Source organism: Ailuropoda melanoleuca, chromosome 4 (assembly GCF_002007445.2).
Source record: "Ailuropoda melanoleuca isolate Jingjing chromosome 4, ASM200744v2, whole genome shotgun sequence".
NCBI lineage: Eukaryota > Metazoa > Chordata > Mammalia > Carnivora > Ursidae > Ailuropoda > Ailuropoda melanoleuca.
The window spans coordinates 105,134,861-105,159,351 of record NC_048221.1 but is presented as its reverse complement, the minus strand read 5'-3'; the positions used below and the strand labels follow the sequence as shown (position 1 = coordinate 105,159,351).

At 52.9% G+C, this 24,491-nt stretch overlaps 2 protein-coding genes across 10 annotated transcripts in view; one reads left to right on the top strand and one right to left on the bottom strand.

Moving 5' to 3' along the window:
- The first annotated feature begins 5,954 nt into the window (after positions 1–5,954).
- CAPG (capping actin protein, gelsolin like) overlaps positions 5,955–24,491 on the top strand; it is a 21,198-nt gene continuing 2,661 nt past the window's right edge. The window contains exons 1-11 of one of the 7 annotated variants that reach the window (XM_034659457.1): positions 5,955–6,434; positions 13,329–13,364; positions 13,573–13,717; positions 13,813–13,967; positions 14,169–14,336; positions 15,718–15,867; positions 16,213–16,305; positions 16,754–16,886; positions 18,387–18,475; positions 19,516–19,583; positions 23,774–24,132. In XM_034659457.1, the coding sequence (XP_034515348.1) occupies positions 5,970–6,434; positions 13,329–13,364; positions 13,573–13,717; positions 13,813–13,967; positions 14,169–14,336; positions 15,718–15,867; positions 16,213–16,305; positions 16,754–16,886; positions 18,387–18,475; positions 19,516–19,581 (1,500 nt within the window). In that variant the 5' untranslated portion in view covers positions 5,955–5,969 and the 3' untranslated portion in view covers positions 19,582–19,583; positions 23,774–24,132. Of the gene's footprint in view, positions 6,435–6,677; positions 6,720–13,328; positions 13,365–13,544; positions 13,718–13,812; positions 13,968–14,168; positions 14,337–15,717; positions 15,868–16,212; positions 16,306–16,753; positions 16,887–18,386; positions 18,476–19,515; positions 19,706–23,773; positions 24,133–24,491 lie in introns of those variants that run through there. The other 6 variants (XM_011229427.3, XM_011229426.3, XM_034659456.1 and 3 more) reach the window with 6 other exon arrangements.
- ELMOD3 (ELMO domain containing 3) overlaps positions 19,538–24,491 on the bottom strand; it is a 30,224-nt gene continuing 25,270 nt past the window's right edge. For 2 of the 3 annotated variants that reach the window (XM_034659460.1, XM_034659459.1), the window contains 2 exons: positions 23,523–23,599; positions 22,632–23,251 (listed from right to left, as the gene is read on the bottom strand). In XM_034659460.1, coding sequence (XP_034515351.1) covers positions 22,840–23,251; positions 23,523–23,599 — 489 coding nt within the window. In that variant the 3' untranslated portion in view covers positions 22,632–22,839. The other variant, XM_019803357.2, reaches the window with a different exon arrangement.

The window sequence follows — 24,491 nt, the reverse complement described above, 5'->3', positions numbered from 1 at the left end:
CATGAGCTTACAGTGTGTTGAGAACCCAGTGTGACCCTGGCTTCGAGGGGATAAACCAGCCCTTCCTCCTGCCCCGATCACCCAGTGCCCCTCCCTTTTTAAAAGATTTTATTTATTTATTTGACAGAGATAGAGACAGCCAGCAAGAGAGGGAACACAGGCAGGGGGAGTAGGAGAGGAAGAAGCAGGCTTCCAGCGGAGCAGGGAGCCCAATGTGGGGCTCGATCCCAGCCCTGGGATCATGCCCTGAGCCAAAGGCAGACACTTAACGACTGAGCCACCCAGGCGCCCCCACCCAGTGCCCTTCTTGTCACCACAGTGCTCCACTGGAGCTCCTCCTGGCCTGCTCATTTTTGCTGTACAGGACGAGTCCCACTTTCCCAGCGGTCACCAAGAAACTCCAGCATGTCACTGCCCAGAATGTCTCTGAGTGCCCAACAGCTTTATTCAGAAAATATGGTAATCCAGAACCCTGGCCATTCCTCAGAGCTGGTTGAAACGATCTAGAAAAATTCATTACAGATCAAATTTAAAGGCTAGATGCATTCTGAGTCAATGCCTTCAAAGGAATATTTTGGGGAATTTTGATGTTGGAATTTTTAAGTGTTGCAACAGATCCCTGCCAGCTTCCCAGGCTGAGGAAATATGACAGCTCAGCCTGAGCTGTGCCTCTGGATTGGATCAGAGGACGCAGAAAGGACTCTTTGTCTGGTGTCTGCATTTTACAGATAGGAAACAGACTCAGAGAGGACCATATGCAGGGTAGTTTGAAGCCAGGTTGGGAACTCAATTAGGGAGAATCCTTTGCAATTTCAAGAAATTCGTACCCCTGGAAATCGATTCATAAGCCTGGGTCCATGGACACAGAAGCAGAGAGCTGGCCATCTTGGATGGCTCCAAACCTTGGCCAGAGCCCATGTAGCTAAATCCAGAAGTCAGGGTCGATGCCTCTCTCTCCTGGTTTTGTTCAGCCAGATGTTTGTCCTAGAAGTAGTTTATTAATAATAATGGTAATAGAAACTTGCGTGTGTCCAGGCCTTTATTTTTTTCAAAGAGCTTCCCATGGGTCATCTCACTGGATGCCCACAATTCCCCAAGGCAGGATGACTGGGTTATTGTCCTCCCTTCACAGGTGAGGAACTTGAGACTCAAAGGGCTTAAGTGACTTTCCGGAGGTGACAAAGTACCTTGGGGCTACACTAGAATGTGAAGATTTTGCTCTCTAATCTAATTAGAATAAAAATCTAGTAAAAAAAATTTTTTTTTGAGCGTCTGTTACCTGCTAGGTAATCTGCTGGGTGCTGGCATCTGTGGGGAGCAGGTATTTCTTGTTCTCTTCAAGGTCCTTCCAGCTGGACTAAGAATCAAATTGAAGTGAGACAGATTAACTGGAGAAAATCAAATTTAATAGCATACATATGGGGAACCCACACAGACATGGAAGTTCCAGAGACAGTCAGGCAAAATGAGATCTAGTTGTCATTCTGAATTAAGGAGAAGGGGGTAGGGTTCTGGGACTTCAAAGGGAGAGAATGCAACTCACAGGAGGATGAAAAAAAAGTAAATGTTTGGTCAACAAATGTTTTCTAGGCCACTCAGAAACAACACAACAGAGCGGACTTTGATCAGATGGGCCCCAGCCGGGTTCCTTCCAGTCTGCCATACCAAGTTCATAGTACAATGTAGTTGTTGATGGTGATAGCTGTCTTCCTGGAGCAGGTCCTCCACCTAAATTCTTTAAGGCATTTGGCAGGAGAAGGGGGTAAAGAGCTTTTCCTGAATCTGCTGGGTTTTGGTTTCGTTTTAACTCATATGACCTTCATGCCAGAGTGGCCCATCTTGGTGCGGCCTGCCCTCAGACTCTGTTTCACAAGGATAACCTGACGCAGCTCCTGGGCTGGAGGAGCCAACAGTGTGGTGGGAGAGGCACATGTGTAGCAGATGATAAAAAGTGATGTCAAGGGAACTTTGCAGGGGGGGTGGAAGTGTTTTATATCCTGGTAGGATATAGATTTACATGGGTGTTTGCCTATGCCAAAACTCATTATGCTTATGCTTTGTGCATTTCACTGTAAATTTTACCTAAAAAATGTAGAAAATGAGAACGCTCTGGGAAGACTATGTCTAGCCAGGTGTTGGCAAGGTGCAACGGTTGAGAAGTGGGCCAGGGGCAACTAGGTTGCCTGTGGGTGCAATTCCACCTTTCCTTGTGGGGTGTGGTTGAAAATGGAAGCTGTAGACCCAGATGGCCTAGTAGCCCTGACGTCCAGAGCACCTGGGGACTACAGAGAAGGGAGGCAGGGATCACTGCATTTTTCAGGGGACAGACACTTCAACTGAGTCTGCAGGGTGAGCAGCTGGCCAGAGGGCGGTGGACAGGTGGAGGGCGGTTTCTAAACACTTCTCAGTGAAGTGTGGTTGCCCTGCATGATCCAGACAGAAAAAGGTAGAACCAGGCTTTGAACTGCTTCCCTTACCCCAAGACCCATTAGTAGGCCTCCGAAAAATTCAAGCTGGTTGGAATATTTTTAAAAAATAGGGGCACCTGAGTGGCTCAGTCGGTTAAGCGTCTGCCTTTGGCTCAGGTCATGATCTTGGAGTCCTGGGATTGAGCCCCACTCCGTGTGGGGTCTGTTGGGACTTTTCCTCCCTCTCCCTCAGCCCCACCCCCCACTCGCGCGCGCGGCTCTCTCTCTCTCTCTCTCAGATCAAATCCTTATTTATTTGAGAGAGAGAGCACAAGGAGGGGAGGGGCAGACTCCTCACTGAGCAGGGCCTCCCTCAGGACCTGACCTGAGCCAAAGGCTGACGCTTAACCAACTGAGCCAACAAGACTCCCCAGAAATTTTTTTAAAAATAAATTTTATTTATTAATTTTTAAAAGAAACGCTACCCCTAACATGGCGCTCAAACTCCCGACCGGGAGAGCAAGAGTCCCAAGCTCTACTGACTGAGCCAGCCAGGTGCCCCTAAGCTGGTTGGAAGTTTTGGGTTTTTTTTATTTTTTAGATTTATTATTTATTTGAGAGACAGAGATAGCATACAGAAGGGGGGGAGGGGCAGAAGGAGACACTCTCAGGTAGACTCCCTTCTGAGCCCCGAGCCCAACACCAGGCTCCGGGCTCAAGTCTACAACCCATGAGATCATGACCCAAGCTGAAACCAAGAGTCAGACAGACACTCAACCGACTGAGCCACTCCAGGGCCCCTAGTTGGAAGTTTTAAAGCTGGTTCCCGAGAAAGGAGAAAAATGTTCTGTTACCACTGTGTCAGGAGGCCAGGTCCATATCCCGATGGCAACGCTTTTTGTCATCTGACATCTTTTGGGGTTTGCCTGCCGCTCATGACTCTCCACTCAGGATCCAAGGTGGGAGTGTGGCCCATGTGCTGTCTGACTCACTTCCTGGAGGTCCTGGCTGGCTGGTGCAAACACTGGCGGGCCTGTTTTACTCTAAATAGAGAGAAGGGTGGGAGGCATTGCAGGTCTAGCACCGGCTTGGAAGCCAGACCAGCCCGGGCTAGAATCCTGGGTCTGCGGCTGCACTGGCAGTGTGACCCTGGACAAGTCACCCCCTCTGAGCCTCCCTGACACTTCTCCGTCCATTAAGCGTAATGATGATGGTAGTGGGTCCGAGGACACAACCACACCGTACGGAAAGCACTGAGTACATAGCAGGCACTCAAGGGACAGACAGCCTCTGTCCGAGTTTGACTGAGGCCAGGGCTCTATCAGTCGACTGCGCTGTGGACCCTGCCATCCCGGGGGAGTTTCCCCTCGCTGCTTGGCAGTTGTTAGTCTCCCCAGGTCCCGCCTCAATTCTAGGTCCCCGTGGGCGTCCCGGCTCCCGGGCAGCGACGGGGGCGGCTCAGCAGCGCCCCCTGCCGGCTCCGGCTGCCCGGGCCCCACCCTCTGACTCCCCTGGGCGTGGGGGGCAGCGGGGGCCGCGGGCAGGCAAGCTGCGCTCTGGGGTCTGACCGCCCGGCGCCCGGCTCCCCTTTAGGGGTCGGAGGGCCTCAGCCGGCCCGGGGCGCCTCCTCGGGGCGCTCGCTCCCCCTTTCCTCTTTGGGGCACACCCACTTGCCTTATCGTGTCTTCCCGCTTCCCTAAAGGAGGGACCTTCCCGAACGGAGGGGCGGGAGAGGGAGGATCCTCGCTGAAGAAATGCTTCATTTTACTCCACCTGTGAAAAACTGAGCGTTCCTAACGGGGAGCCGGGAGCGAGTGGAAAAATGTGAGTCTGGTGGGGAAAAACCCAAAAAACCAAAAAAACACACAAAAACCAAGTTTTAGAATCTGGTTACCAGATAACGTCTTTGCGCGTATTGAGTGCTAAAGCGCTTGGATTCCCAGGCTGAGCGACCTGCTCTTTTGTTTCGCTGTTAATTCGCAAACCTCTTTTTATTTTTGTGGTGATGGGGCCACGTTTCGCCAAGTGAGGCTCAGATGTGGAGAATAGTGACTCCCATTCATCCTGTATCCTCGGTAATGCACAGAGTCACCCCAGTTATGCACCAGGGCAGCCTAGAGTCGGTAAACCTTACTAGGGTGGACGTAAGGGGTGGGGGGACAAGAGGCGGTGAAGTGTGGTATAACTTTCCAATCCCCTACCAGCTACACCGGGCTCACGGTTGGAGAAGGCAGGAGCATTACTTCCTGAGGTGCCTGGCACATGTACTGGGGTCCCTTAGTAAATTCTCTTTGTTGGGAAGAGAATTAAGTCTAGGTTTATTGAGCATCTATTTGCAAGTTAATTTTATGATCTCATGTAATCTTTGCCCTTTATCTTTCTGCCAATTTAAAGATTGAGCCCGGTGAGGCTCCAGATTAAGCTTAGCGAGTAAGTAGTCACTATTCAATTCTTTCTACTCTGCCAGGTTATGTGCCTAGGCTCTGGTTTTTGTGGGGACAAGGCTCTTGCTGGTATTACAGCCCAAATGACCCTGTGTTTAAGGCCAGCAGTTTGACCACGGAGATACTCAGATGCCCACTAGTCTGCATTCTCCGAAGAGAATTTACCATCTTGCTGTGGTCCAGAAATTTTAACACATGGATTGGCTTAGTTCTACTACCCAAATTGCTGCCTACTGCGTGGGGCCTTGACCCTGAAGGCTGAGCCTTATCTTTCATTAGCCTGTTGACCAGCCCTTGGCCAGGGCAGGCCTGTGTCCAGAACAGGCAGGCCAGAGTCCTGCGCAGAGGAGCCGCAGGTGTGGCTTGCTTTCTTCTGGAGCACAGACTCTGCATCCCTCTGCATGGATTCAGAAAGAAATGGAAGCTTCCCTTACACTGCCCCTGCCTCCCATTCCTGTGTGACCTTTGTCTGGTTGCATAGGACCGTGGGCCAGCCACTTGTGCTCTCAAGGCCTCAGCATCCTCCTCTAGAAAGTGTCCAAGCAAGTTGGCCAGACTAGCTGTAGGGTCCTATGATGTGATGTAGGCAGGATGGCCCCTGGGTTGAGCCAGAACCACTCCTCTTTTTTTTTTTTTTTTTTTTTAAGTAGGCTCTACCATGTGGGGCTCAAACTCACAGCCCCGAGATCATGAGTCACATGCTCTACCCACTGAGCCAGGCAGGTGCGCCGAACAACCCTTCCTTTTATTGCTGTCCCTCAGAGCGCCCAGTGCCAAGACTGTGTGTCAATAAACACCTGGTGAACAAGAAGATGACCCAGGGTAGACTCCAGAGGCATTTGGAATGCAAGACAACGCAAAGAATGTTTTCCAGACCCCAGACACTCCCTCATTAGTGAGCTTTAAAAAAAAAAAAATCAAATGTATGCATTCAGGGCAAGGAGAAAGACAAGTCTGGGGGAGGAGGAAGAAGTCACTGCAGAGGCAGTGACCCCACCCAGGAAATATGACTAACCCAGCTGAGGCCAGGGCTGGTGAGTGTGGTAGCATTCGCGGGGCTCTCCTGGAACGTCCCAGACTCAGAAGCGACCCTGGCCCACAGCCGGCTGAAGCCACTATGGGGAGGCCCCGAGGCGGGGTGGACCTCAGCCCCCAGCCGGCGGCATCCACTTCTGGCCCCCGGGGCTCGCCCTCCTCCACCGAGGCTGGCCGGCCCCCCAGCACTGTCCCCAGAGCTGGAAGGGACCAGGCTCCGCAGGGGCGGGGCGGAGGCGGGGGCGGAGCCGGGAGGAGCAGGTGGGCGGGGCAGCCCGCGCCGGGGTTTAGGGAAGTGAGAAGCTGGGTGGGGTGGGCTGGGAGGAAGAATCTGAAAAGCAGAAGTGCGAGGAAGGAGAGCTGCGGAGAGGTGAAAGTGGCAGGGTGGCTGAAGGAGAGTCGGGACTTCTGGCTGGGACCCTCTAACGCGGCAGGTGAGGGGTGGCTGCCAGGGTCTGGAAACAGAGACTCACATTTCTGGAAGACGTTTTGTCCGGGACCGGTGTCCCCCAGCCCGCTATCCTGGCAGCTTTGTGCCAGGGTCCAGGTACATTTGTGGTCTGTCTGGAGCCCCACAGCTGCCCCGGAGGGTACCCAGGATACTGACGAGCCACTCCTGGGTCAGGCGTGTCCTGGCTGGCGGGAGAGGTGGTGCAGACCTCCTGACGGATTTGAGGATGCCCGTCCCTAAGACTGGACTGGCGAGATTGTACACGGGTGGGCTGCAGTGGTTGGGGGGAGGGAGCAGAGCATTTGCATTCAAACTGTAGCACAGCCCATTATTTTGCAGATCCAACGAGACCTCAGCTGAGGGTCTGGTCCTGGGCCTGGGGTAAGAGAAGGGGAGGAGGAGGGAGGGGAAGGTGGAGGAGGGAAAGGGTAGGAGCCCCACTTGGTGTCAGGGGAAAGAGTACTAGCCAGAGAGTCCCCAGGGGAGGCCTCCGGACACCCCTGACCCGGAATGCCCATGTCCCAGACCGGGAGGACCTGCTGTCATAGTGTTGACGCTACTCCCTCCACCCTTTCTTGAGGAGCTGTTTAATTTCACAACTGGGGGCAAATGGACCGTGAGGAGAAGGGACCTGTAGGGATCAATAGAGTGAGTGTCTGAGGGCAGAGACAGCACTGGAGGAGGGCAAGAGCAGTTGTTCTGACAGTTTTAAATCACTGTCTTAACAGTAGGCATCACAGTGATACCTGCCCCTGTCCCCAGGTCCCACAGGGCGTCCTCAAAGGCAGGTTCCTTCTGAAGCCCTGGCAGTTCAAGGGCCAGGCCAGCCGGGCATGCGTCCTCCCCCACCCCGGGCCCCAGGACGGTCTCACTGGATTCCCCAGCCTCTCCTTTCTGCCTCCGGGGCAGCTGCAACCTGTCCCAGCCTGTGAGATCCCACGCTCTCTCTCGGGCTCCTGCTGCTCTAGGAATCACAGCCCCACAAGTCCTGTGTATCCCACACACCCTCTGAGCGCCTGCAGGGTTCCCGGCACAGGGCAGGGTTTATAGCGGCGGAAAAGTTTTTCTTCTTCCCTTCTAGGTTCTTTGGCTGGTCTATTAAATTGATATAAGACAGATTAACAGGAGAAAACCAGGAAGTTTAATAACTTATATACCTCCTGTATACTTGGGAGAGATCCAGGAAAACTCCCGGAAATGGTCGAAGCCATCACCTTAAATACCATCTTATGCTAAAGAAAAAAGATATTGGGGGTCAGTTAGGGGAGGTTACCAGGAAGAGCATAGTGAACAAGAGTAAGATTGTTACAAAGAGTTCAGTGGCTGCTTTCCTCTTTGATAAGTTGCTACAGTCGTCCCCCCCCCCCCCCCCCCCGCTTCCTGATGCAGTGGGGAGACACCCTTATGGAGGGAGAGTTCCCCTATAAGTGTAAATGCCTCTTACAAAGGGTAACTTCTACTTGGATTTCAGAATGCCACCTGTGTCTGCCGCTTCTTAAAAATAGCCAGTTTAAAATAATCAACATGCCAAAGAGGCTTATTTTGGGGTGGTATATTTTGCTCCCCTTCAGGTTGCATCTAGGTCCAGAGAGGCAAAATACAGTCCCCGGCAAAAGGCCTTTATAGTCTAGTAGGGGAGGTGGGCAGATCCATAACTCGGCACACTCTGGCAGAGTGGGAAGAAGCAGGCTTTAATGTAAGAGATATGTATGGAAGAGGCTGTCTTGTGAGATGGTGAGCTCCCCATCACCGGAAGTGCTCAAGAGGAGGATGGTGAGGGATGCTACAGAAGGGATTCCTGCACTGTGTGTGCACAGGCATGCGTTGGGAGATGGAGGCGGAGGCGGAGCAGGATGAGATAAGTATTTAGGCTCCTTCTAACGCTGACATCTGTGATTCTGTGACATTCCCCACCTAGGGGAAGTTTGCCTGTGGCCCCACTGGGTGTGATGGCTCCCTATTGCTCTGCCTCCTCCAGTTAGACCATGACCCATGGGTTGTTCTTTCTCGTTTCTGTGCCCTACCATCACTCTGCCCAGTGCCAAGCTCCCAATGTAGACCTTGTACGTAATTGCGTAGAGCCCGTCATGGGCCGCTGGAGGGATGCAGGAGTGTCAGGCAAGTCTGGGGCTCTGGCTGAGACATGAAGCTGTCAGGTCATCCGAATAGACAACCTGCAAGTAGAGACTGAAGTATCTGCTCCCGAGTGAGAGGGCTGGGAGCACTCCCAGAAAGGGCTGAGGCTACCGAATGTCCTGGCAGCCTCCTTGGACAGCTGGGGTTTGGTATGGGCCTGGAGGGTGATGGGGCTTTACTGGACTTGGGGGGGGGCATACACACGGAGAAAGCTCCAGCTGCTGTGGGCTTGGGCAGAGCGGCTGGAAGGGAGAGGTGTCAGGTAGCACCTGGGGCACAGCCTGGAGCAGAAGGCCAATGGGCAGAGATCTGATGGGACAGCAGGGGTTTCCGCCCCGACCTGAGCTTTAGGGTCGCCTGGGACTTCGCACACATGCTACCCAGGCTGCACCCCCAGAAAGTCTGATTTTAACTGTTCTGGTGTGTGGTCTGGACATTGGGATTTTGTTGAGCTTGATAATTCTAACATACAGGCAGGTGTGAGATGCCATTCTGGATAGTTAAGGGGCAGAAGAGAATCACCTGGAACATATGCTCAAAATGCAGATGCACAGGCCCCACTCCACGCCTCTGTAATCAAAATCTCCAGGCCTGGGGCCGGGCCATCTGTGTTTTTATAAGATCCCAAGCTAATTTTAACAGGCAGCCAGGGTGATGAAGAAGCAGGTGGCCACAACCCTTTCCTCAAAAACTTGCGCTGCCGGCTTCTGAGTTATAACTCAGGCCAGAGCCCGCAGATCAGGAACACAGAAGGAAAAATAGTATAGCTAACAATTGACCCTCTTGTTCGCACCATCTCTCCCCCCTGGCTTGGGCGTGGGGCTGCCACCCCACCATTTCAGACCTAGTCACAGGCTGAGCAGCCTGTGGCGAGGGATGTGGGCAAGCATGTGACCTTCTGTGGAATGGAGGAACATTAAAGTTTCCCTCCCCCAAACTTCCCCCTCACTGCCTCCTGCTTTGGGAAAGAGCGGTTCCAAAAAATGCCTTCAGCTCTGTTGTGATTTAGGAATGGAAAAGAAGTCATGATTCCCGTGGTAGTTGACATTTATTACCACTGCTCCTTTTTTCCCTCCATTTTCTACTCAGACCCTACACCCTCTGCTCTCTTGCCCATCCCCTAAAGATGTCTCTTCCCCCTTCCTGCTTCCCCAGGTCCCAAGAAGCTCCCCATGGTGCCAGTTTGCCTCTTTACCCTGAAATTCCCCAGGCCCTTACCCTGCATCACAGAGGCTCACCTTACAAAAATGTTGTTTACCTGCACAGCGTGAATTGTGTTACAGTGCTTGTTAGTGTGGGCTGTGCATTTTAAGAAAAAAAAAAAAAAGGAAAGAAACTGTGTAGTAATTGGAACATAGAAAAGAGATAGTGAGGGTCGCCTGGGTGGCACAGCGGTTAAGCGTCTGCCTTTGGCTCAGGGCGTGATCCCGGCGTTGTGGGATCGAGCCCCACATCAGGCTCCTCCGCTATGAGCCTGCTTCTTCCTCTCCTACTCCCCCTGCTTGTGTTCCCTCTCTCGCTGGCTGTCTCTATCTCTGTCGAATAAATAAATAAAATCTTTAAAAAAAAAAAAAGAAAAGAGATGGTGAGTGAAGCTGTAGCTACTGCATTTGCTGAATTTTTAAAAAATAATATATATTTTAAAAATACTTGCCTTTACCATTTTCCCCTGAGTAACTTGTCCAAAAAAGGTTGCTGTCACTGACCTAACATAACATTTGAGGTGCGGGGGAGGAAAAATTTCCTCAGCCCCTCAAGGTCCTTCTGGTTGGACTTAGAATCAAATTGACAGGAGATAGACTAACAGGAGAAAATTAAATTTAATAGCATACGTATGGGGAATCTACACAGACAGGGAAATTCCAAAGACAGTGAAGCAATAAGACTCTTAATAGGAGCTAAGGAGAGGGGTAGGGTCTGAGGATCCAAAGGGGAGAAAGACTATCAGCAGGAACATGAGAGGAGATGCCTGGAAAACAAAGGCTGCCCCATTATGTAGGTAAGTTTCTTAGGTAAAGAGGAATCTGGTAAGAGCTCTCTTCCTAATATAAGCAGGCAGTTAAGTGGGAGGTAAACCACTTTTACTGAATCAGTTGGGTTTTGATTGCTTTTAAATCAAAATAATGTTCATACCAAAGTAGTTTCTCTTGGGGTGGCCTGTGGTTGTCCCCTATGGAGGCATTTGAGGAAAGCTGGGCTGTAAGTGATTGTTCATGCCTGGGAATCAAGAGTTTAGAATTAGAGGAACACTACATCAAAAACTAATGATGTACTGCATGGTGACTAACATAACACAATAAATAAAAAAGAGTTTAGAATTAGGGAAGGCGCTAAGTATAATGTTAGCTCTAGGGATTCTGTGTTTCTGTTTGTTTTTGGTAGGTGCCTTTTATTAGTTTGAGGAAGTTACCTTCTATTGCTAGTTTGCTGAAAGTCTTTTTTTTTTTTTTTTTTAGTCAGGAACAGATGTAGAATTTTAGTAAATGCTTTCTCTGCATCTGTTGAGCTGGTTATAGATGTATACACACACACATATATTGTCATTGCAATATATATACTTGATGCAAAATGAACTAACCTTTTGTAATCTCTAAAAGAAGGAGAGTTTTATCTGAGCCCAAGTTGGGCAGTTCCCCGGGAGACATGGTCTTCACAGGGAAGAATGTGCTCCAGAGAATGGGCAGTTTTTACAGGGTTATATACTTTTCTACATCTTGCAAAAGCTCAAGAAAGTATAAATTAGCATATAGGTAGGAATCATGAGTTTTAATGTCAAGAAATGCAGGAAGTAGGAGCCTTTGTCGGTATCTTATGGACAAGATGGTTTCCTTCAGGCTACTCATTTACAGGGCATATGTACAATGTACATTTGGTGGGACATAAATCAGGCCTTTGGTTTAAACAAAGTTTATATACAGTCACGCTGACTTAGAAAGAAATTTAAAATGGCTTCCTTTTCATAAGAACTAGGATGATCGGTAGGGGAAGAAAGGGATAAAGAAAGGGGGGGTAATCAGAAGGGGGAATGAAATGAGAGACTATGGACTCTGAGAAACAAACTGAGGGCCTCCGAGGGGAGGGGGTGGGGGAATGGGATAGGCTGGTGATGGGTAGTAAGGAGGGCACGTATTGCATGGTGCACTGGGTGTTATACGCAACTAATGAAGCACCGAACTTCACATTGGAATCCGGGGATGTACTGTATGGTGACTAACATAATATAATAAAAAAATCATTAAAAAAATAAATAAATAAAATAAAATGGCTTCCTTTTAGAGAGTTTTTTTCATATGTATATAGTTTATTAATAAGGTGGATTACATTGATTGATTTTCAGATGTTAAACTAACTTTGCATTCTTGGGATAAATGCCATCTAGTCATGGTGTTTTATCCTTTTTATGTATTATGGAATTCCATATGCTAAAATTTCGATAATAATTTTTGTGTCTATGTTTAGGAGGAATATTGGTCTAATTTTTTTTAAAGATTTTTAAAATTAATTAATTTATTAATTTAAGAGAACAAGAGAGGATGAGCATGGGGGAGAGGGGCAAAGGGAGAGAGAGAGAGAGAGAGAGAAAGAGAATCCTAAGCAGACTCCTGACCTGAGCCAAAATCAAGAGTCAGACATTCAACTGACTGAACCACCCAGGTGCACCCTAATTTTCTTTTCTATAATATATTTATCTGGTTTGTTATATCAGGATAAAGCTGGTGGCATAGAATGAATTGGGAAGTGTTCTCTCTTATTTTCTGGAAAAGTTTGCATAGAATTGGTGCTGTCTTCCTTAAAGTTTTGGTAGAATGTATGATGACTTGGGGGTCGCCTGGGTGGCTCCGTCAGTTGAGCGTCCAACTCCTGATTTCAGTTCAGGTTGTGATCTCAGGGTCCTGGGATTGAGCCCCAGGTTGGGCTCCCTGCTCAGCGGGGAGTCTACTTCTCCCTTTCCCTCTATCTCAAATAAATAAATAAATAAATAATCTAAGAAAAGAAAAGAAAAAAAGAATGTACCATGACTCGGAAGTGGAGGGGGAGGGTTAAGTACAAATTCAGTTTCTTTAATAGATACTAGAACTCTTCAGGTAGTCTATTTTTTCTTGATTGAACTTTCATACTTTGTATCCTTCAAGGAATTTGCCCATTTTGTATATGTTGTTGAATATATTGGCATAAGTTTTTGTAGTATTCTCTTTATCCTCCTAATATTTGAGAATCTGTAGTGAATCATCTCTCTTATTTCTGAATTGGAAATTTGTGTCTCTTCTTTTTCCTAATCAGTTTGTCTAAAGGGTCATCAGTTTTATTGATTTTTTTTTTCAAAAACCAGCTTCATTGATTTTCTCTCTGCATATATATTTTTATTTCTACTGATTTCTGCTCTTATTTTTATTATTTCTTTTCTTCTGATTATTTTGGGTTTAATTTGCTTTTCCTTCTCCGGTGTTTTTATGGTGGGAACTTAAGTTATTGATTTTCGACTTTTCTAATATAAGCAGTTATTGCTTGAAGAGCTGTATGTCAGTCAGCCTCGTGTAAGGACCAGAGTTAGGAGTCTGGAAGCAGAAGAGAGGTATGGCTGAGAGGTCACAGCAAGAGAAAGCCATTGGCCCAAGAGTCGGAAACCTAGTTTTCACTAGCCACTCACAAGCTTTGTGGCTTTGGACTTAGAATTTCTAAGCCTCGGTTTCTTTGCCTGCATAACCGAGCCAGGGTAATCTCCCCTTGGGCTCTTGGAGATGAAATAGTTAAGGAATATGATAGCATTTGACCCCTGGAACGGCCTCCCCAGACCAATGTGAAGGGTGGTTTTCATAACATTTGTAATCATAATGGCTTCTTCTGTCTTTCTAGAACCGGAAGCAGCATGTACACACGTCTCCCCCAGAGGTAGGCTGAGTGCCCCACCCCTTTCATCCCTCCCCTTCTTCACCCCCAAGGGCTGCCCTCCTCACAGCTTCCCTCATCCCCACACCACAGTCCCCGCCCACCTCGGTCCTCCCAGGTGTCTGCTTGGGTCCTCTCCTCACGGGCCCTGGCCACCACCGCCACCCCTCTTCCCTCCCGCAGCGACTCTCCGTTCCCCGCCTCGGTGCAGGATCCCGGCCTGCACGTCTGGCGGGTGGAGAAACTGAAGCCAGTGCCCGTAGCACGGGAGAACCAGGGCATCTTCTTCTCGGGGGACTCGTACCTCGTGCTGCACAATGGCCCGGAAGAGCTCTCCCACCTGCACCTGTGGATAGGTAAGGGGGCTGGGACGAGCTGGGGGAGTGGCCCGCGGCAGCGCGGGCTGGCGGGGGTCTCACGGGCCTTGCCCTGCCCCTCCCCGCCGCCGCAGGCCAGCAGTCCTCCCGGGATGAGCAGGGGGCCTGCGCTGTGCTGGCCGTGCATCTCAACACCCTGCTTGGGGAGCGGCCCGTGCAGCACCGAGAGGCGCAGGGCAACGAGTCCGACCTCTTCATGAGCTACTTCCCACACGGCCTCCAGTACCAGGTCAGAGCCCACCTCCCGGCACCTCACCCCGTGGCTTCTCTCGGAGCCGCTCCTCCTTCCAGCGAGCTCTCAGCCTGCGCAAGGCCCAGGCGCCCTCAGGCCTGGGTCCTCCCTGCCTTTCTGCCCATCCCCCACCGGGACCCGGGATGGAGGGCCACAGGCCTCCTGTCAGCCCCCTGAGGTTGGCTGTCTGGGCTGCAGGAAGGTGGAGTGGAGTCAGCATTTCACAAGATCTCTCCAGGGGCCGCTCCAGCTGCCATCAAGAAACTGTACCAGGTGAAGGGGAAGAAGAACATCCGGGCCACTGAGCGGGCGCTGAGCTGGGACAGCTTTAACACCGGGGACTGCTTCATCCTGGACCTGGGCCAGGTGAGCAGGCAGGGCGGGGCTGAGCACCGTGTTGGCACCTGTCTTAAGAGGCCAGGGGCGCCTGGGTGGCACAGCAGTTAAGCGTCTGCCTTCGGCTCAGGGCGTGATCCCAGCGTTATGGGATTGAGCCCCACAGCAGGCTCCTNGCAGGCTCCTCTGCTGGGAGCCTGCTTCTTCCTCTCCCGCTCCCCCTGCTTGTGTTCCCTCTCTTGCCTGCCTGTCTCTATCTCTGTCAAATAAATAAATAAAGTCTTTAAAAAAAAAAAAAAAAAAGAGGCCAGGGAACTGGCGAGAAGCCACTCCAGCCGTTAGGAAAACATCTTAGGTCCAAAAAGACAGAAAGCCCCTCTGCCTTCCAGCCACTGTCTCTAACACGGCAGCCTACTCTCTCCTTCCTTGGAGCCTTTGTAGCTGAGTCTCTCATGCCTACTCTGAGCCAGCTCGGGGACCACAAATGGCTTGCCCTGGGGAGGCAGCCCACACAGGCCTGTCCCCTGCCATAAATGTGAAGAGGACTCTGAGAGGCAGGGCCATGTGCTGAGGTGGCTTGGGGCCGGGGGGCCTCCTTTAGCGGGCACTGAAGCCACTGTCCCAGGAAGGTGCCGTCTGACTAGACCTTCACCGAGGGAAATGCCTTTCCAGGTGAAGGGACAGGTGAGCTGAGGCTGAGGCACTGAGGGAGGAGAGAGGTGCAGACACGCATGCTGACAGCAGGGAGGGGACTAGCTTGACAGGGACCCTGGGTGGGGACAGGAGCAGTGGAGCGAAAATTATTGCTGAGACCTAGGTCCTGAGACTGCTGGAGGAGCCTGGGCTGCGTCTTGTGCTGAAGGTTCGAGGCAGGAAGCCAACCCAGGGACAGTGGGGAGGGGGGCCGAGCAGCAGTAAGCTGGAGGTAGGTGACCCGCACAGCAGGGTGCAGAGAGCGGTGTGAGATACAGGGCTCAGGATGGCATTCACCCATTCACTTGCTCATTAATTCATTCATTCATTTATTCATTCCATATTTACTATGTGCCTAAGTGTGTGCCAGTCTCTGTTGTAGTACTGGGCACGCGGCTGTGAACAAAGCAAAGCAAAGCAAGATAAAACAAAACAAAAAACAAAACAGAACGCTCATGCCCTAATGAAGCTTACTTTCTCATCGGGGGAGATAGATTACAGACAAGATAAAGAACTTTACATATTTGTGGGTGAGACTTGTGGAGAAACGGAAAGCAGGAGGGGCACGGGGCTGGCCAGAGAAACCTCTTTGCAAAGAGTGGCATGTTGTCTTAGATGGTCTTGCCTCCAGGGGCAGTTCTTCAAGACCGCCCCCCCAACACACACACACAGTCAACAGGCTGGATGCAGGACGCTGAGCCTCCCCACTTCCCTCCAGAACATCTTCGCCTGGTGTGGTGGAAAGTCCAACATCCTGGAGCGCAACAAGGCGCGGGACCTGGCCCTGGCCATCCGGGACAGTGAACGGCAGGGCAAGGCCCAGGTGGAGATCGTCACGGATGGGGAGGAGCCTGCCGAGATGATCCAGGTTGGGGGACGTTGGGGTGCGCAGCTGGGAGAAGCTGGGAGGATAAGCGTGGTCAGTAGAGGGTGGAGGGTATGGGTGAGTGGGCTGGGGTACTGCTTAGGGCTGTGGCTAGCTCACAGGGTGCCCTCATGTGATTCAGGGGAAAGCGCCCCTCTGGGCGGATGGACCAGCGGCCTGGCAGGTGGATTGGGCTGGACCCAGCCCTCACTCACCTCTGCTGGGTGCCCATGTGCAGGACACTGTTTGCCTCCCCCAGACGTGGTAGCCTTGGGAGTGATGGGTTGGGAAGGTCTGGGGCAGGTGCCCAGGAATCCCTGGAAACCTGGTCTGCCCTGGTCCCTGTAGGTCCTGGGCCCCAAGCCTGCTCTGAAGGAGGGCAACCCCGAGGAAGACCTCACAGCTGACCGGACAAACGCCCAGGCTGCGGCTCTGTATAAGGTGGGTACTCTGGCCTGCCCTGGGCCCAGGCAGGGGTGCTGAAGGGAGAGAAGAAAGCCTGGGGAAGACTGTGTCAGGCAGCGGGATGCTTTATCCAGGGCTGGGAGCGAGGGTTGGGAAATGGAGGGATGTCCAGCCCTCCTGAGAAGATAAATACCACTTCACTTCCAGCCCATTCTTGGAGAAGGAGGTGTGAAGCCAATGCTGAGCTTTACTTTTTTGGATTCTTTATATTCATTTGTAATTTGGAATCCACTTAATTTCCAAATGGATGCAGGGCCTTGGCATTGCAGAGAATGAGGGTGGCGTGAGGGGCGGGGTGCCCAGTCTCTCTGCTCCTTGGGCTGGGGCCATGAGCGGGGACCATGGGAGCCATGGCCTAGGGGTGGAGGTTACGTCTGTGTGTTGGGGGCGGGGGGCGGGATCTGGCACTGCCCATCATCCCCAGGTCTCCGATGCCACCGGACAGATGAACCTGACCAAGGTGGCGGACTCCAGTCCCTTTGCCCTCGAGCTGCTGCTGTCTGATGACTGCTTCGTGCTGGACAACGGGCTCTGTGGCAAGATCTACATCTGGAAAGGTACCTGTGGCTTCTCCATTCTAGCCTGAGGCCCCTGCCTCTGCTCCAGCCAGGGCGCTTCCCACTGGAGGGCTCAGCCTGCCTGATTGCTTTCAAAAACAGCCTCAGGGAGCCACTGAGCCTTTTCTCTTTGCTGTTCCCACCCTCTAAATTCCAGGCAAGGGTTCAGAAACTTCAGTAAGCCTTAGAGGGCCAGTTAGAACCGATGGCTGGACCCCGCCCCCCAACCGCCACCCAAGAATTTGCACATTTAACTGGTTCCCAGGCCTTGCGGCTGGTCCAAGGTCACATGTTGAGGACTGCTGTCCTAGAGCACCCCTAGGCCTTCAGGGCTGCTGGGACCCCAGTCTTGCATTCTGCCTTGGGGTGTGACAAATTTTAGATAAATGAAATCTCACTTGGTGCCCTGGGTAATGAACTAGTAGAACTTGTTTTTCCAAGAAATTGTATTGGCTGGAGATAGAAAAACTGTTGTGTGTTAAGTTTGTTCGCTTGGTTTAACTCCCGAAAATGTTGAAGCAAAGCTTTGAGTCTCTGACCCTGGGAACCTCCTTGCTTCTCCATGCTTGTCTTTTCTCGAGCACGTCTTACCTCCCTGACCAAGATTATAACCTTCCTGAAAGCAGGAACCATATCATCTCTGGTGTTGTGAGGAAATGGCCTTTGCTCAGTAAATATTTATGGGGGCAACCAAAGCCAAGATAAACCCGCAGCCCTAGCCTGGTCAGGAAGATGGGGAGGGGTTAGGCGCTCTCAGGGTAGCTGCTACTGGCCAATGATACTCCGGGCTGAGGGAAGAGCCAGAGTGGCAAGGAACATGGCAGCTTTCTATGACCTGGGTTGGGCACGGTTGGAGATTGGGCCCTGGGGCTGCCTTTCCCCTCCTGCCACAGGGTACCTTTCCCATGGAACCGGTTCTGAGCTTGAGGGGATCCCAGATGTCCATGGAAGGGAATTTAACCCCAAGCAAAGAACTGAACCATTTTAGAAAGGGCCCACAGGAGGGAACGGATAACTGCATGGTCTTCCTTTTTATAACTCTTAGGCTGATGTCGGCTGACATTATGAGAGTAAGATTATTATAAATCACACCCTTTTGTCCTGTTTAGTTTTACACAAAAGGCTTGATACTTGTCAACAGCATAGTTGGCAGGCTCCAGCAGTGAGGTGTCCCCGGGTGGGGCTATTTCGAGTCTCATGCCATGGGGAACACACATTCTGACTATGCATGGGGCCATGGTCCGAGCAGAAGGTTTTGATTAGAGCAGGCAGAAAGAACAGTTTTCATCCCATGGAGCTGCCAGGTTGGGAGAAGTCTCTAGTGACTGACTTCACACCTCCAAAGAGCTCCTTAGCATCTTAGTACCTCCTGGTCCGTTTCTTTTAAAAGTCGCCAGCTATTCTATGGAACCCTCCCCCTCAGTTTCCTTGAGAAAATGGGATGTGGGCTAGAGAGGGTCCCTGCTCTTTTAAAAAAAAATCCCCTCCCAATTGATCCAGGGCGTAAAGCTAACGAGAAGGAGCGCCAGGCGGCTCTCCAAGTGGCTGAGGACTTCATCTCCCGCATGCGATATGCCCCCAATACTCAGGTGAGGAGACGCCTGGGGCCCCACCTCCTCCTGGGGCTCTTCCTGTGGCCTCTTCCCCGCAGGCTGGACAAAAAGGGTGGGAAATCCTTGGGCCCAGTCAGGAACGGTCAGGCCTCCATACCGGCCCCCTCCAGCGGGAAAGCCCGTTTTATTTTTTTATTTTTTTAAAGATTTTATTTATTCATTCATTCGACAGAGATAGAGACAGCCAGCGAGAGAGGGAACACAAGCAGGGGGAGCGGGAGAGGAAGAAGCAGGCTCATAGCAGAGGAGCCTGATGTGGGGCTCGATCCTGTAACACCAGGATCACGCCCTGAGCCGAAGGCAGACGCCCAACCGCTGTGCCACCCAGGCGCCCCGGGAAAGCCCGTTTTAATCCTTTAACATTTAAAAGTACATGGTGTTTTCTTTTCTTTTAAAGATTTGAGAAAGAGAGAGAGAGAAAGAGAGAGCTCGAACTCAAGCATGAGATGGGGGAGGGGCAGAGGGAGGAGGAGAGAAGCAGGCTCAGTGCTCAGCGCAGGGTTGAGTCACCACCATGAGATCATGACCCTGGAGATCATGACCCTGAGATCATGACCCTGAGATCATGACCGGAGCTGAAGCCAAGAGTCGGATGCTGAACGGACTGAGCCACCCAGGCGCCCCAAATATATATGGTGTTTTCTAAGAGGATGCTGGGCAGGCCAGAGCCTGGCGTGGGCAGCTGGTGTAACTCCTCTGGGCCCTTGTCCCCAGCTCGTCCTGTCCCCATTGCCCCAGCGCAGCGACTCCATGAGTCATTCCGAGGGGATCTGAGAAGGCTCATGGATGACTGGCGCGTCTCCTGAACTGTGCACCCAAGTGCTTGAAGCCATCTGTTTTCGCAGCCCGTGTCCCATCTCTTGTCTTATTTCTTGGCCAGGCGCATACCTGGCCTGGATGCCACGTGGACCCAGGCCTGGCACCCAGCACCCTCCTCCATGGCTCTGCTCCGGCCCTGCCTGGTGGAGGCGGAGGTGGACCCTCTGGGCTAGACTTCTCCCCCGTTCTCCCTGCAGGTGGAGATTCTGCCCCAGGGCCGCGAGAGCCCCATCTTCAAGCAATTCTTCAAGGACTGGAAATGAGGGTGGGTGCCTCCCTGCCCCCCGTCTGCCCGCTTTCTCCTCCTCTGGCTGCCTGGTCAGTGCGGAGGTGCCCCTGAGGCTGTTCAATAAAGGAGATGAGGGCTTTCCCAGCTCTCTGTCCTCACCCCTGCCCTGAGCTCACCGTCACTCCCCCACCAGCCACCGGGGCTTATCCACGCGCTGTGGCAGAGAGGGCCCAGCGGCCGGAGCAGACTCAGCCCGGAGCTCCCAGAGGGCTGGCGGTGACTGCTGGGAACCAGGTGGGGAGGAGGCTTGGCACCAGGCCTCGACTTTGCTTGCAGCCAGGGGTTCACTTCACTCACACATCCCCAGTGGGGACGGGGTTGGGGCAGTAGGCTCAGGACGCCTTGCTGTTTGAGCCAGGATTTCCTCAGCTGCCTGAGAAACCGCCGTGAGGCGGCTCCTGAGCCACACGCTTGCTGACCAAGAGGACAACTGCTTGCCGCGGCACACAAGTCTGGCTTGTTACTGCATGGCTGCATTGCGTCATGTTAGGCCCATGAGTGCGGGGCCACTGTAGGGCTGGGGAAAGCCCCAGACTAGTGTGGAGAGTTGGAGTCTGGTTCGGATGTTACCCTGCCTCTCTGTCGTCCTGGGCAAGTTGCTTTTCCTTGTCTAGGCCTTAGTTCATTCTCTCGTATCATGGGGTGGTGGCTGGACTATCAGAGAGGCTTGAGAGCTGAACAGGAGGAGAACGGAGTAGCCCAGAGTGCTCCCACCCGGGAGGGCGTGATCCGGGGGCAGGTACAAGGCTGGGTAAGTCCAGACTGGAGTTTGGGAGGCCGGGCCGAGCTGTGGCTGCCCTGACCCACTCCTACCCCTGGGCCCCAAAGGCTATGTGGTTTCTGAGCTCTGATTGGCTGGATTCTTCCATCCCCAACAAATTCTAACCAATCCATCTCACTTTCGTGAAAAGCAGCTCCTCTACATATGCCCCCGTCTTCTCTGCAGAGCTGCGCGGTGGTCCACCCGACGGCCCACCCAGACGGCCTGTGCCAGGGGTGCTTTGCAGAGGAGAGAGAGGAAGGGGGGTACCACGTCCGTGGTTCTGACTTTTTTAGGGCTGTGAAGCATTTTACATCTCTCGTGGAAGGCCTAGGTGGGCCCTTCCTAAGAAAAATGTACAGGTTAAAATGTTTGCATCTACTTTCAAAGGGTCTCCAACCCCCTTCCCCAAGAGAACAACAGCTTAATCCCTGGACTGTGTTGTTGCTAATGTCCCAAGGTCTGAAGCTGAGCACTCTGGAGGCATTACACAGGGAGTGGCTTGGTTAGAAAGGGCTCTTGCAGAGGCCACTGGCCTCCCCTCCAGCTAGAAGCCCACAGGGACTGGTCCCAGGCCGTGGTGCAGGCTGGGCAGTCACTTCTGGGTCTGCGGAGTTAGCCTTCTGGTCTGAAAGCAAGTGGAAGGAATCTGCAGGAGAAGAGCTATGGAACTGACACTCTGAAGTGGGAGCTGTGGCCTTTCTGCATCCCAGCCCCACCAAGCCCAGGAAGCTCTCAGCCACCCCTGCAGGCCCACTAAGCACCCCGACTGGAGGAAGTAAAGGGGACGAAGGATGGCACAAGGCAAACTGCAGTCCATTACCAGCCCCGCTCCTGAGGCATCCTGCTAACAGCAGTGGGGAGTTCTCTGCCATACCGGGGCGGCTCTGTGCCTTCCTGCTTCTGCAGTGCACCCCAGCTCCAGTGGGTTAGACCTGGGGAAGCGTGCAGGGGCGAGACCGTGGTCTTCCGTGGGTCTACCCGACGGAGTACAGAGGACAGGAAAGCAGTGCCATGGGGTCTCCCCAGCTCAGGATACCCTGGCTGGGAGGGATGGAGCAAGAGCTTCCCCAGAAGCCAATGTAGGAAAAACATGTGGGGGCCTCACAGCAATCCTAACAGAGCCAGGCCACCCTGCCCCCTGGCTAGAGTGTGCAAGGAGTCTCGGCCTCTAAGCGCAGGATGGACACCATATACAGTGAGTGGGGGCCTGGCCAGGGCACTGCAGCCTCCTCTCCTGGAGCCCCTGGCTGTCACCAGGCCCTGGAACAACAGGGCCACAGGAAGGTGCAAGGCTTGTCTTGGAGGGAAACACTTGGGCTCTTGGCCCAGAACAATTCTTTTTATTCAAAAACTGCTGCTGAGTGAATTTCCTCCTTCCTTCAACCAGGCCAGAAAACCAGCCCTGATGGGAACCACACACCTCCTCAGGGTGGGGGTGCCCAGCTGGTGGGCAGTTGGGATGGGCAGCAATGGAGATGCCTATCAGAAATCCAGTTCTGTGTCATAAACAGCGGGGCTGAGGATGGGGAGAGGGGAGGGTGGGATAAGTACAGACCAGAAACCCCAGAGGGGGCCGGCTACCAGCCTGGGAGAGAAGGCCTCTTGCCCTGGTTCATGCTGCCCCCTGTTGGCTGCTGCCACGGCTACCTTCTCCCTTCAAATTCTAGCTACAGGATCCCTGTCCTGTGGATACCCACGGCCTGAAAGCGCAGCTGCCCAGCGAGTCAGAATTCTGGCACCTCTGCGTGGGGTATCTTTCAGCGTGGGGATACAGGGAATATCCAGGCAAGGTCTTCCCATCTCATGATCCATCTGCTCGTTGAGATGACCTGGAAACCAACTCTCAGCTAGCTCAACTCCAATTATGGCAAATTCTTGCTCTGGAGGCGGGGCTGAGGGGAGTGGGGTGGGGCTAACTATCCCTAACGTCTCACGTGGGTGAGGGTCTAGCTTCCCCGACCAGGTTCAGCCAGGGTACGCCGGGCATAATGTGCCATGCGCCTTCCCAATGGCCCTCTGGCCCAGCCTTTAAGTCTGTCAGCCTTGGGCTGCTCAGATCAGCCACGTGCCTTTGGATGAATGTGGTGGCAGGTCACACACGCCTGTGAAGGTGAGATCCTTGGAGCGAGGGGCTTGAGGCCCAGAGCCCTTCTGTGCTCCCAACAATGAGGCCTGTCCCTTTGTCACTCCAGCCAGGTAGATTTCCAGGGTCTTGAGCAGCCGCCTGGGGCTCTTCTTGGCCAACACCTCCAACTCTGCAACAGAGGACAGCAGAACAAATGGCTTGAGGGGCCTCTGGACTGCACGCCAGTCCAGGCCCAGCAGCTCTAGGGAGCACCTCCAACCCAGAGCCTGTGGGAAGAAGGATGAAGGAGGCTTCTAAGGTGGAGAGCTCACCAGAGAGGGAGGCTGAGGAAGCAGATAGAGAAAGCCACGGCAACCACACCTTCTACCTTGACCAGGCCAGCCTCAACTTGGGATGGTCAGTCCAACTGCTGGACCCAGCTTTTGATTCAGAAAATAGGACCACTCTCGGTCTGAGGCCAGAAAGGGAGGAGGGGTGGCAGAGAAAGCAGGCTCCAAAGGGTGGGCAGATGGGAGACTTTGAGAAGCTGGAACTTGAGACAGTGTGAGGTGGGGGACGGGGGTAAAGGCGGAAGGGAACTGCAGCCCAAACCAGTCTAGCAACCACCCTGGGGTCCGTGAACCTGGGGATGCTAGGGAGTTCGGGCCTCTCCAAGAAGAAAGCACACCTTTGAGGACAAAGCCAGAGTCAGCGATGGTCTTCTGCTGTGTCCTCCAGACGTGTGCGAGGCGGAGGAAGGTGGCGGCATAGAAACTGTTCACCACTGGGATCACCTTTTGCTGCCGGTTACACTCCCTACAGCACGAGGAGGGTGGTGCGCTCAGCAGCGGACAAAGGCTGACAGCCGGGTGCCTCCTCTAGCCCGACTCCCCCCAGGGCGCCATTCCCCAGACAGCCTTCACCTCCAAGGCAGGCTGGGAGACTGGTGCACAGGGGTGTGTGCTGGCTCCCTGGGAGCTGCAAGTTCCCAGAGAGAGTTGGGAGAATGGGGCGGGGGCAGGAGGGAACCAGGGTCAGCCAGCTGGCATCCTGGGGTGGGGGGGTGGTGAGCAGTGTGGGGACTCACCTGGAGAGGCACTCTTCCCTTAATGCCTGGATTGCGATGCGGGTGATATTCACGGACATCAGACAGAATGGGAATTGCTAGAATGGAGCAGGCAAGATGGGTCAGTGGCAGCCCAGGCCCTTGACTTCCGGGCCCCGGCATCCACAACCCAGCAAGACCAGCTGGCAGCAGCCACGGCCACAGCACGGAGGCGACAACTGACATTGCTGATGCTTACGCCTGACTTTCACAATAATCCTCCCATTTCACAGATGAGGAGGCTGGGATGCAGGGTCCTGAAATGAGCTTCCTGAGGTGCTGGAACCAGGATTCCAACTGAGGATAATTCCCTCCAAAGCTGGAGGGCATAACCCCTGTGCCAGCTCTCCAGCCTCTTCGCCACCCCGACCCATGGGCTCTCCTTGGCCTTCATTCACCAGACCCACCATCGTGCTGCCCAAGGACCCACCATCCCCTGGGGTCAGGGTGAACACAGGAGGGATGAGACTCAGATATCTACCCGTATAGGTTCCTACAAGCTCTTCTTCCCTTTTCTAGTCTTATTTGACTGCTCATAAGCACTTCTTTCAAAAGTAGAGATGGCAGAGGTAGAAAGCAGGCAGAAAGTCAGCCTGACTTGCTGGCACGCCCCATTTGTCAGTAACAGAGGCCTGAGAAATAGCTGTGTGGGTCAAAGACGGAGCAGCAGGGGGTTCAGTGGGGCTGCTGCCCCAGGAGAGGCCTCAGAATCTGCTGCGGGACCCACTTTAATGCTTTATTTTTGGAGGGGCAAGCTCCTTTTCTCTTTTTCTTTCTTTCTTTCTTTCTTTCTTTCTTTCTTTCTTTCTTTCTCTCCTTCCTTCCTTCCTTCCTTCCTTCCTTCCTTCCTTCCTTCCTTCCTTTTTTTCCCTTCCCCTTCCCCTTCCCTTCCCCCCCTTCCCTTCCCTTCCCTTCCCTTCCCTCCCCCTTCCCTTCCCTTCCCTCCCCTTT